The sequence below is a fragment of the Chaetodon trifascialis genome, chromosome 15 (assembly GCF_039877785.1).
Source record: "Chaetodon trifascialis isolate fChaTrf1 chromosome 15, fChaTrf1.hap1, whole genome shotgun sequence".
Classification (NCBI taxonomy): domain Eukaryota; kingdom Metazoa; phylum Chordata; class Actinopteri; order Chaetodontiformes; family Chaetodontidae; genus Chaetodon; species Chaetodon trifascialis.
In genome coordinates this window covers 20,147,310-20,159,747 of record NC_092070.1, presented here as the reverse complement: position 1 = coordinate 20,159,747, position 12,438 = coordinate 20,147,310, and the positions used below count along the sequence as shown (strand labels likewise).

The 12,438-nt window shown below is 44.9% G+C and overlaps 2 protein-coding genes across 9 annotated transcripts in view; both read right to left on the bottom strand.

Moving 5' to 3' along the window:
• Positions 1 to 676: 676 nt before the first annotated feature.
• srcin1a (SRC kinase signaling inhibitor 1a) overlaps positions 677 to 12,438 on the bottom strand; it is a 95,986-nt gene continuing 84,224 nt past the window's right edge. For 7 of the 8 annotated variants that reach the window (XM_070980940.1, XM_070980936.1, XM_070980938.1 and 4 more), the window contains 4 exons: positions 12,281 to 12,420; positions 11,872 to 12,024; positions 7,514 to 7,651; positions 677 to 2,121 (listed from right to left, as the gene is read on the bottom strand). In XM_070980940.1, the coding sequence (XP_070837041.1) occupies positions 2,116 to 2,121; positions 7,514 to 7,651; positions 11,872 to 12,024; positions 12,281 to 12,420 (437 nt within the window). In that variant the 3' untranslated portion in view covers positions 677 to 2,115. Of the gene's footprint in view, positions 2,122 to 7,513; positions 7,652 to 9,457; positions 10,391 to 11,303; positions 11,445 to 11,871; positions 12,025 to 12,280; positions 12,421 to 12,438 lie in introns of all 8 variants that reach the window. The other variant, XM_070980943.1, reaches the window with a different exon arrangement.
• LOC139343347 (uncharacterized) lies at positions 1,243 to 1,845 on the bottom strand. Its single transcript, XM_070980946.1, has one exon. It carries the CDS (start codon positions 1,843 to 1,845, stop codon positions 1,243 to 1,245), a length of 603 nt encoding a protein of 200 aa, XP_070837047.1.

Below are 12,438 nucleotides of genomic sequence, written 5' to 3'. Positions count from 1 at the left end.
CTGAAACAAAAGAGTGTGTGCTTCTACAAACAGCTTGGCTGCACAAGTGCGTGTGTGACAGAACATGTGTGTTATTCATCACTGTGTGTGCTTGAGTCTTTGGGAAGGTTTTTGATGTCAGGTGCTAAAATGCCACAGAGATGCTACAGTGGAAACATCCTGATTGTCATAATTAACTAGTCCATACACATATACAGAGATTCAACATATGTATACAATTCACCATCTGTATTTTTCCCTTCTGTTTGTGTCACTGTGACTCCTGGGTCTGTTTTAAACAGAAATGTGCTGTTATAACACTCCCCTACAATGTGCTTTAGTGAATACACTGTCAGTCGAAAATTACATTTTTTATTGAAATTTTTCTTTAATTGTTCCAAATTTTTTGATGCAAGAATTTCATTTTGCAGGGATGCATGTAAATGTTCGAACTGCGCAACATGAAATCAAAGACAGACAGTGGAATGTGCACTTGCAACAAAGCACAGGTCAACGATTGGAGAGCGAGGGCAATCATGTAAACTCTTTACACAGTGTGTACAAACGGAGGGGAAAATATAGCACCAGTTCAGAGTTTAAAACACAGGTGATGCAAGTAAATCCACAAATGGCCTTTGAACACAAAACAGCTTGAAACCACAATCATCACCTTGATCTATTTTTGATTTTTTTTTTTCTGAGCGAGCTCACACTCTGCCAGGTGACGCAGGTTAGTGAGAGCAATATTATCCTGAACACACACGATTACTGGACTCAATTGGTGATTATTGCAGCTCTATTTTCTATGATAAAAGTCACAGTCTAGAAATGATGCCTACTCCACTAACAACCCACTGAGTGAGGGTATATATGAGACTGCTACTGTCAGTACATCCATCCAGACCACATCAGCTTAAAGCAGGCAGCTGGTTGGAGGGGAGCCCCGTTTGTGCGCTCTCTATCTGGCAAACTGGCAGTATGAGTGCGTGGGAGGACTGCAGAGGAACTACGGAACAAAAGATAAGAGTAGGAAACTTATCCAAGAATCAGACTGTGACTCCATTTAGAGTACGGTAGTTCTTGCCATGGAAATATGAAGACTCTGCATACTGGAGTGAGGCCAAAAGTAGATAGGAAAAACAAGAAGAAAATGAAAGAAAATGACCCTAAAAAATGCTGGAATTTTCCATTATGTAGTTGTTTTCTCTTTATGGTTCATGATGTGATGGTGCTTGAATGCCTCCCATGTCCTCCTCCTCTTCATCACCGAGAGTTGCCGGGGGTGAAGTCCTTATTCACAGGCTCGCTGCCACCTTCCTTGCAGCTGTTGAGGCTGGAGCTGTCGAGGCTTCCAGCGCTGGACTTGAGAACCGCAGAGGAGAGGGTGAGGGAGCTCAAAGGGGTGGGAGAGGAGGGAGAGAGGGAGGGAGTCGGGGTGGTGGGTGAAGAGGAGGAGGAGGAGGAGGAGGTAGCGGGGGGAGTAGGGGAGGAGGACTGGCTGCTGGGTAGGGACAAGGAGGAGGCTCGCTGCTCTCGTAGAAGGCGGTGATGACGTAGGGTGGAGGAGAGGAGCAGGGCCTCGGCGCTCAGGCCGGAGGCAGACAGGCTCGCCAGGAGGGCCTTCGCTTGGCTGGAGGAGGCTGTCAAGGAAGGCATCGCCCCCTCCTGGGGGTACTTCCTCAGGCCAGGGACAAACGCTGCTGCAGGAGAGGGCACTCGGCCTGAGAAAATGCCCGTTTTGATGCCAGAGAGGTATGGCTCAATACTGCCACTGGTGCTGTTGGTGCGCAAGGCCTTCAGGTAGAGCAGGGAAACAGAAGACAGGAAGGGGGAGGGGATGTTTTCAGGGATCAAAGGGGAAATCATGTAAAATTAAAGTCTTAAAATTGGCTGGGCGCTGTCCCCTGCAGCACCTTCCCTTACCATTACAGTCAAGCATGCCCGTGCATGCATGCTTGCACACATACTCGCTCACACGCATCCACAACTGCACACAGATTGGGGTTCAGTGTAGAGTAAACACTGGAGATGTGAGAGAAGCTGATAAAGTGAAGGGGGCAGATGGATGTGTGTATCTCTCCAGTCAGGTGAACAGGAGGAGGAGGAAGCTGAAGAGGCTGGACACGGACAGGTCGCTCACTGCTGCAGGGACACACGTGCAGTAGGTGGGCAGGCCGTGGGGTGCAGGGCGGCACGGGTTCACACGGGGTGACGGGGTGGGTGAGGTTGACCGCAGAAGAAAAGTGTCGTGGAGGGGAGTAAGGGGTGGGGGTGTGGGAAAGGAAACAGAACAAGAGACAAACACAGGAGATTGTTATTCAGGTTGATATCAGCATGTGTGATGCAAGCCAAGTGACAGACTGCCATCTCCACATGATGACCAAACCACTGATAAACACACCTTCTGTCATAGGGTGCAACATTAAGTGACAATGTAAAATACACTGGTGTTGACCACCTTTATTTTGACACTTGTTTTAATGAAGGTTACTCATTAAAAAATGCAAAATATCCTGGTGGACAGACAGCGTCACACGATGTCCCTTCATGTAATGCTGAAAAGAGTCAGTAGATGGCACTGTTCCAACAGTATGAAGCTTGTGGGTAACACATTCCCAACAGGTATTTGTCTCTCTTTTGCAGGTGGAGCTAAGCTGAATGCATCTCAAAGAAACAGTTTATAAGTTTTCTGTGTAATGGACTAACTGAGCAAAACACACCAAAGCGGTGACAGGCTGAGATAAGAGCCAGAATCTGCTTTAAAGAGCCAAACCTTATTATTGCAAACAATTTTACACTCGAGGGAAGTTTTATTTTTTATGAGAAGCAACAGAAGTGAAGTTTTTCCTGTGGCTCTGAAAGTTCTGAAACGTGTTTGTTTATGGATTATGGGGATTAGTTCTATATGAAAGGAGAGCAGGTGCACTAGTCCAGACTCCGCTGCTGGGAGGCTTTCACCTGCTCTGTTATAGCTCCAGAGCCTGTGCTGCCAACCGTCCCCAGAGAGCGGGGCTGTTCCTTCTGCGTGAGGAACTCCTCTCAAGCCTGGCCGACACATTTATTCTGCTCTGTTAGTGCGGCAGAGCAACCGCCCTTCATCTCATGCACTCAGAGCTTCCTGCCAAACGACAGCCTCCCTGGATAGGTCTTCACAACCCCCACCTCATGCCCAGCACCTTTAACTAGCCTGTTTTACCGCCAGAAGTAATAAGAGGCCAAATGGGAAATGGAAATAGGGTTTTGCAGTGTGAAAGTGATTCACATTGTCATGCCCTCCTTGATCTGTGCCAAAGCAAACGGGGAGAAATTGTGGCTTTGAACTGTCTGTTCTTATCCAGCACATTGATTTGAGGGATCCTCATGCCTGGAATGCTCTAATACCTCTGAGTAAAGCTTTAGTGAGCATTCAGCCTGAGCACAGAGCACAGAGCGCTATCAGAAAGGCTCTGCTAATTTGAACGCTCATAATTAACACACGCTGATACCATCAGAGCCAAAACTAACAAAAGAACCTGATGCTGTTCAAAAACTTGAACATCAGTGTTACTTTTTTGCTCCAATGATCAAGTCTATTTAGACAACATCATTTGCATGGACAAGTCCAGGAGGGTTGCCAGGGGGGAGCCTTGAAATCTACCCTTTTGAGCTTCAAAGCCTGTAAAATCTGATTGGCCACCCCAATCAGCAAGATTTGGGATTCTGTAACCCCAAAACCCAAAATGATGATTAGCTGGATGGCACAACGTTCATTCGGCCAGCAAATTTCAATCTCAGAGAAAAAAAAAAACAACTTGAAATTGGCCATGCTAAATGCAGGACAGACATGAAACCAAAAAGTGGTGCCAGTGCATCATGTTTCCGCTGATTGCAGATGGTACACAGCGATGCCTTAAAATGCTTAACTGTCCCTCTGGCTGGCTTTCACAACATGTTGAGGTGCAGCAGCTGCCTTTCATCTGAACTGGTGGGACCTGTCATTGTCATTGTGTGAATGATGCTAAAGGTATTTATATACTTAGATCTATTCACCTACTAGCTGGGGTTGGCAGGCTGAGAGACTCCAAAGTGCTGTGCTCACGCCTTTGGTTTGTGCCCTGTTCAAAATGCCCTAGAAATGTCAATGATCATTTGGCCAGAGGAAACAAAAGAGGAAACACCAGTGGGAACTGGAGAGAGGGTAAAGGTTTGGGGTCATGTTGAGGGAATTATACCCAGGTGAGGTTTAAAAGAAGAAAACTTTTACCTTCATCTGTGGGCCAAGCAGAGAGGTCACCCAAGGAGGGCACGTCTGATAGTCAGAACAACAAGTCAGAAGTGTTATCAGCAGGCGTGAGTTTGAGGGTGAACTGTGCACTGCGGTGGTTCAAGTAGGGATCACTGTTTGTTTACAGCTCAATGCTGGATGACTGCTTTGACACATTATGTACAAATATATACCGCAAAAATAACCTGCTTACTTTTTAATGGTCAAAAAGTTGCAGCTCGTGTGTTTGTTCTTAGTGGCCATCATTAGGATTTCTCCTCAGACAGATCACAAATGTCAGTGACGGGTTAAAAAAACACCCGGTGAATTGAACACAGAGTCTGCAAAAGTTCTTAATCAGCTCTTAAAGGCTGTATGCAAGTGAGCCGGCCGCCTTGATAATTTGATGAGATGAGCTGCAGATAATCAGCGTGTTTTTCCAGAGTAGTCCGTGCTCAGCTGTTTCATCATTCTGAATTTAAAATGATTCAGTGGACAGATTTTGCTCCATCCATCTGTAGGCTAAATAATCAGGCTCTGTGCTGCTTTTCTTGCTTTGACATTAAAGACATCAGGAATCTGACCAAGAAAGCACGATTTCAAAGGTAACAACTCGTGGAAAGCAATGAAACAGCAGCAGATTCTCAGCATCGTGCTTCGTTAAGGTTTGAACAGGGTGCTAAAATATTTGTGCTCGTATTTTCCACCAAGTTCATGCTACAGCACACTGAACAGTTTGTACTTCAAGTTTATGAAACCCAAAAGTCCTCAATAATAAATAAATTAAAAAAACACATAAATTCATACGAATAAATAATACATGTTTTTCTAAAGTTATGTGGCGGTGTCCAAAAAAAGGCCCTTTATTATACTTACTTAGATAAATATCTATATTCATAGTTAGGCCATACATATTTACATTCAGCGTATCCATACTTATACTGAGGCTATATATCTTTATATTAAGGTCATTTACTACATTTTTCATTTCAAACCCTGCATAATATCCCTATTTGCACTGAATTCCTTGATTTTGCTGTATAATACACATTTAAGGAGCACATCCTCATTTTCAGAATTCCACTGGCTATAAGAAGCACCAGTCATCTGCACAATCGGTTGCAACTGGTTCGACCTTTACGCAGAAGAAGAGAACGAGGCACCTCCTTTCAGCGCAGACTCGGCTGTGGACTTCATATAGAAGATCCTAACTCATCGATCAGATGTCAATTGAAAGAGTCAGAGTCCAGTGGGCATCTTGAGACCAACATGTCGCCCTTGCGCACATCTGGAGTTAGAACAGAGTGTGTGCTTTATTTATGTTTACACAGCGTCCCAGCTCTTTTGGAACCAGGGTTGGACTTCAAAATGCAGTTCTGGGCCGTTCTGAAGACTGCCGCAGCTGACAGTTTAGTGTCTTGGTTTGTCAGCTGGTTCTTTGTTTCTCTCTGTTAGTAGTCATGCAGTTGTGGTATGCCACCCGAAACAGCTTGGAAACAACCTCCCACGCTGACAATTACTGTCCACTGTCCCTCTGAGGATAGCGCTTTCACACATACAGCTTCTTTTCACAGTGACTGTTTTGAACAGTTTGCGGACAAAGAGAGCGCGCCGTGTGTGTCGCACTCAAATAATGGGATTAATTTTGCTTTCACTACGCAAGTGTAGGAATCCACTCTGCTTCCAACTCACAGGGAACAAGAGGCTGACAGGGGAGGAGTGAATAGGAAAAAGGGCCAGGGTGCGTAAATTGCGGAGTACAGAAAGCGGAAGAAGGAAAGAGACATAAAGAAGAGGAAATGTGAAAGACTTAATGGTGGGGAAAAGAGAACTGTCCTCTTCATATTGAATAATCAGTGATTGCCTGTGACTCAAGGGGCGATTATTACATTGCACTGCAGAGATTCCTCCCAATCTTCTCTCGGTTTGAGGCAGCCAAAGCTTCATTACTCTCCCCATCTCTCCAATCTCTCTCTCTCGGCCTAACACATTCATTTGTCTGCAGTCTTCAACACTGAATTTGTGTCTGAATGCTCTGTCAAATTCTGTGGGGTACGGAGGTTTATGTTCACTTCACTGCTCCTGTTATTTTGCAAATTACATTGACATTAAGCTTTTTTCCCTGTGCACCGGGATGGCGCAAAAATCTTCTCTTGGCTTTACTGGCCGGACATGCTTCAACAGTTCAATTTCCTTGCCTCCAGAGGCCATCTAGCATCCTTACATCCAGTACTGTACCTTAATTCATAACGCTGAACTGATAGCAAATTTATAGGAAAAAAAAATGTTGAGCCAGCCATCAGGCTACAACAACAAATGTATAGATAAAGGCTTCAGGAGGAAGTTTGCAAGTTTTATTAAATTAAACTTAAGTCATTTTAAGTTTTTAATGCTTGTAGACTTAAACATAGAAGGCCACACACTCCAGCTATACACTGTATACTGATTTCTCATCTAATCAGTCTATTATGATGAGACATAATGTTAAGTAACTGTGTTTTTTATAACTTTTAATGTGTTTAGACACTACAATTAGAGATAGTTTAAGATTTTCAGGCATAAAAACAGCACTAATCCTCCACTACTGTAACCTGTGTGACACACGTCTCACTGTGGGACAAAACACCTGCAGGGGATCCTTTGATCTATGTATATCATGTATATCATTAACTAAAGTGGTTTTAAATTTAGTCGTGGAGCTGACTTTTAGATGATATATTTTAAAATGACATCGTGCAATTGACGTGCAATTGTTCTGTGGGGCAAGGACGAGTGGAGGTGAGGAGTGATGGTAATTTATGCTTGATCTGGTGTGTAACATACAGAGGGGCTGCATGGCTTTTCTGGAGACTGTCAGCGTGCAGAGGTCAGGAATTCAAACACTCCTGTTGGAGCGGCGTGAAGGTCACCCCCTTCATAACAAATCATGTTTCTATATGAAGAACAAGGTCAAATTTCCTTGTATACTGTATGTGAAAGAAAACTTAAAAGCTCTTCCACATCCAAAGAATTTTCTGTCCCATTTTTCTTGATTTATAGCCAGCACAGATCATTGCCTCTGCCCCAGTTTCAGAGGGCATGGTAGAACACTTTTATGACTCTTATACCTCTAATCTGTGCAAGTCTTTTTTAATGTGAAAAACCGTAATGGCATTGGTTGCCACCACCAAAAAAGAAAACGAATACTGAGAGTGTCTGGAAAGTACTGCACAGTCCCGTCTGCACAGGCTCTGCAAGATGAAGCATGCATTGGCCCTGACAGTGCTAAATATATATATATATATATATTACCTGCTGCTGGTCCTGGAACTTCAGGAAGTCCTCTCTTTTGCCACTTTTAGTCTTGTCTGTGCTATTCTGCTGCAGGTGCTTCAGTTTGGAGGCAGCTGAGGAGTGGAGAGCCTTGCCAACACTAGAAATATTCCCTCCCTGAGAGGAGAGAAGAGGAGAAGGGGAGGAGAAGTGTGAATCAGACCATGGACACACAGTGCATGGTCGCGTATTTCATTTTTCCTCTTCAGTGTCTTTGGTTTACGCTTCAGACACACATCAACTCCGTACAGTTTGATTCCAGCAAGCTAGTCTGCCTCCTGAGACCAATGAGGTTTTCGAGATCAGAGCTCGTAGCTGATATAACTGAACAATCCACTTTAGTGAGGTTCACCATCTATCAGTAAAAAACGACAAAGAGAAAAATAAAGAAATGCAGCATCAAAACTGACGTTGCATAGCCTCGTCTCACCGCAGAATCCATGAGACATGTGCTTAATGATCCTTCCCACTGAGTTACTTTGTCGACTGTCTCTAATACATACAAAAATAAATACTTATTGAGTCAAATTCCCATCCAACTGTGCCTCTTGTGCATACAGAGACGTTAGCTGAAAAGAAAACTAATAAAAGATTAACTGCGGTAGCGTCAAACAGTCAATATTTCTCCGCTAGAGTAATCCAAGGAAGAGACACCTGGAAACTGCCAGTCTTCCTCGTAAGCCCTTTCTTCTCTTCATGTGAATTTTTGAAATGCAGACATAAAATACACAGTATATTTAACGCTTGAGGCTACATCCATATTCTAATGTGCTAATTAAATGCTGCAATGTGATGGGGCTGGAGAGCAGATCGCGTGTCAGTCTGAATTTGGTGCGTACATGGGCAAACGTTGGACAAGAGTAGGAAGAGGGGTCATGTTGAAATGATGAACGTGGTTGGAGTTGGAGTGATGAAATAATGTGTGAAGACTCTGTAATCCTCAGCCAGGCCCACGGGAAGGCTCCCTGGTGCTGCTTGAGAGGGCTGAAACTCACCATGACAGTGTGACTGTCAAATATTGCAGCCTTGCCCTGAGTGGGAGACTACGCTCAGAGCAACGGGGAATACTACGCAAGCTGTCAAGGCACCTCACTGAAGTGGCAGCTGACACAGAAACGCAATAAGGCTTTTGATTATCACTAATCTTTTGTTGTGTCACGGTCATCTGGAGGTAAGTTGAAAGCAGGATACTCGCAATGTCTGGTAATAGAGTTCAACACGTGGTCATCAGATATTAACAAGAACTGTATTAGAAGTGATATTTGGCTTTGTTATAGGAGACAGATTTCTGTCCTCATACAGGTTCTGAGTAGGAAAATTGATACTGAAATTGCTTGCTGCTTTTATGTCTTCCTGTGTTCACCAAATCCCAATCCACCAGGTAACTTTCAGTGTGTGCAATTGTAATGTGACAGAGTACATAAAATATGCTTTTAGGTTTGTTACTATCATTTTGATTAAAAGCATTTCTGAAGGAAACAGTTGGTTTCCAGACAGAACAAACAGGAAGACATTAACATGGCAGAGGTGACAAGTAAAGAGGAGGGAAAAAGAAGAGGAACTTAGATATTCTTGTATTATCTATGCATATATTTTTATTGCATGTTTGGTGTAACAAAAGTTTAACTAGATTAACAGACAGAAAATTGATGTTGGACAGATCGATAAATAAACAATTAACGACAAAGGGATAGCACCTCCAGCACTAATCACTGACCAGACAAGTAGGAAGGAAGTCTGCTGTCTGTCCCCAACGACACATTTTCGATTTCAATCACAATTAGATGCCGATTTAGTCAGGGAGCAGACATCAGACGCTTGAAAGTGAAATTCCAACAGTCACCCTGAGAGAAGCAGCGAGGAAAGAAAATAGAGCATGATGCTTCAGAGCAGGAATCTGCACAGCAGGTGTGAGAACTGAACCTGGATCAACGCTGGACTCAAAGAGGACGGCTTGGGTGGGACTGATGGCTTCTTCTTCTCTGAGGTCGGGCTGCCTGTCATCTGCACAGGGCTGCTTTTGGTGCTTGTCTCAGTGTAGAGCGGATCTGCGGCTGGATGGCCACTGATCTCTATCAAGGTGTTCTCCAGCTCCCGAATCGTCTCCTCCAAGCTGTCCAGCCTCCTGTAGGTGCTGTGTCGGATATCTTCTATCGTTTTCCTCTGGCTCTGGTTGGACAGACTGTCAAATGAACTAGCTGACCCACTGGACTTAATAGTAGTGTTCACTGGATTCTGCTGCACCTCTGAAATCGTCTTAATTTCAGTGCTGGGCTGAAGTGTCAGCACTCTATCCCCTGTCTCTATCCCTCTCCTTAGAGCCTCCACCAGAGAGCTCTGCTGGACTGAGCAAAGGGAGGATTTCATTCTGGGCTTAGGCATCGGCTTCGATGACTCCAAAAGGGAATGCAGCCGCCTGTAGGCCTCCCTGACTGTTTCTTCCTCCCTGAGGAGCACTAGGAGAGGTCGGTCACTCAGCTGGACCTCAGAGACTTCTTTGGTCTGTGGTGAGATGGACAGAGTGTGCAGAGCTTCACCTGAAGTCCAGCTGAACTCCTGGGCCTCAGCAGGGGACACCACCCTCACCTCCAGCTCTGTCAGCAGCAGGGCAACTCTCTGTTTTAACTCCACATCCTCTTTATCGTGACACTGCTCTCGCTGAGGAGGGCTTCCAAGTGAATCCCTTTCTTTTGAAATCTGAGTCTGGTAGACAGCGTAATGACCAGGCCAACCCTGTGATGGACCCTCATCTCCAGGGTGATTTGCGATATCTCTGACAGGATCCTCTGAGGCAGCGGGTGAAGCGGGCAAGCACTCTGTCAACACGATCTGGGGAACGGGAGACGAGCGTCTTCCCTATAAATGAGGAAAGCACTTGAGGTTTAAAATTAAACACACTGAAGTGGTCTTAGCTTTAGCACAATCCAACAACTGCTGCGTGAGATCACTGCATAATTAGACCACCAACCAGATGACTAAAAAGGCAAAGAAAAGAGCCATTTTATCAACTTGAGTGTAATGTATGTCTACATAACTTCCTCTTAACATAGAAAGAGAATATAACAACTGTTAACCCACGACAGAAAACACTCCATCCGTCCTGTGAGGGACTGATGCATTTATAAGCTGCAAAGGAAATAAATGTGCATATCTGGTTTGTGTTTAACTGACTAAATTAGCAATAAGCTAATCAAGAAAACTGAGTAACTAGCAAACTTAGCTGCTAGGTTTGCTAGGTGAGAACATTCTTACATTTATCGAGCGGACAGAAACATAACTCCAAATGAATGCTAATGTTGCTCCTTGTCTGTCGGATGTGTACGCAGGCAACTGTCCGCTAATGTTAGAACAAATTTATAAGGCAGCAATATGGTGGTGGCTAAATATGTCAGCTAGTTTTAATGTTTTGCTGCCACCCAGAGGCTAAAAAATGATTCAACTGATGACATTTTATTGCTCCAGACAGTTGAAGCCACATAATCCAATTACGAAAGTGCAAAGTTGATTACCAGCAAGCTTGTGTTCTGCATATCTGTGGTTGGGATTCTTTAAACACAGCATGTATACACATTAACAATTGGTGAGAAATACTATCTGGCGAAGGGAGATTGTGGTAGTTTGAGCTTGAAGAGGTGGGAGGAGGGCATGAGTGGATGTGACTGGAGGCCAAGCAGTAGCTGGTGTTTTCTGTGCGTGGTAGAGGGGTTAAGAGCAACAGAGACAGAGGCTTAAGAAGGCAGCAATCCACAGCACTCAGACAGAGTGTTACCTCAGTGCCTGGGGCCTCAGATGGCCACAGGTCCAGTCTGCAGGGAGGTACACTTTTCCTGCAGCGAGCTAATGGGCTAACGGGTGGGGGAAGGGAAGGGGAAGGGGGTAGGGAGAGCCTGAGCGGGACTCTCTCAAACAGCTGGGGAGGGAAAAGGGAGGTTCAGATGCTGTCATAAATAGTCTGTTAAACACACAACAGCGACTGAATAATAGAAATCAGTTCTTGTTGACTGCGCGTTCCATCAAATTTCAGGCAGGCCATCTCAAACACAGTCCAAGCAGCCATCAGGGTCCATCTGTCTGGCTGTGATCTGTGAGCCCTGGGTGATGATGTGTGTGACTGAGCAGTATGTGATCTTTGGGCTCTCCCAGTGCCAGGGGCAGGGGGACATATGGCACCTGCTGCTTGAACATGTGGTAATGATGGTGAGCATGTCTGCTTGTGAGAGCGTGCGCATAAAAGCCAGTGGCAGACTGCGGACGTAACATAAATGATAAAGAGAGTGCAGTTTTCCCGCCTGTTGAGGATAAAATCAACACGCTACACAAACCATGTTTAAGTTTACCTCCAATGCTGCAGCAATTTTCTCCTCCTCTCTTTCCTCTTTGTCCCCAGAGGCGAGCGTAGGGGGCGTAGACGCAGGACGAGGGTTTTCAGACACGGCCCTCCTCAGTTTCACGTGAGGCTTCTGGCCTTCAGTCTCTTCAGATTCAGACTTCTACAAATCACAAATGCAAAAAAGCCAGCGTCAGCAGCCTGAATGTTTTATTGATAAGCGCACAATGTTTTGATCTCAAAGAATATTCCTTAGGTTTGCAAAACAATCGAGTGGCACAGATTATCTTCTCTCTTTGTGATGTTTGATGTTGATACGGTATGTAATCTGAGGAAGATCCTTGTGCAATTAAAACACTGTCTATTTGTCAATTAAGTCTTTTAAACACACGTGACGACTTGAATTTTCTCTGTCTCACCTTGATGCTTTTCCCAGGAATTAGTGGCTCTCCACTGCGGGTGGTTATGCCTGGAGAGGACGGGAAACTGCGTCTCGGCGGCGGGGGAGGAGGAGACTTGGAGGGTTTCTCTGTGCGATACCGTGGTACTGTCAGCTCATCTGGGGAAGGAATTAATT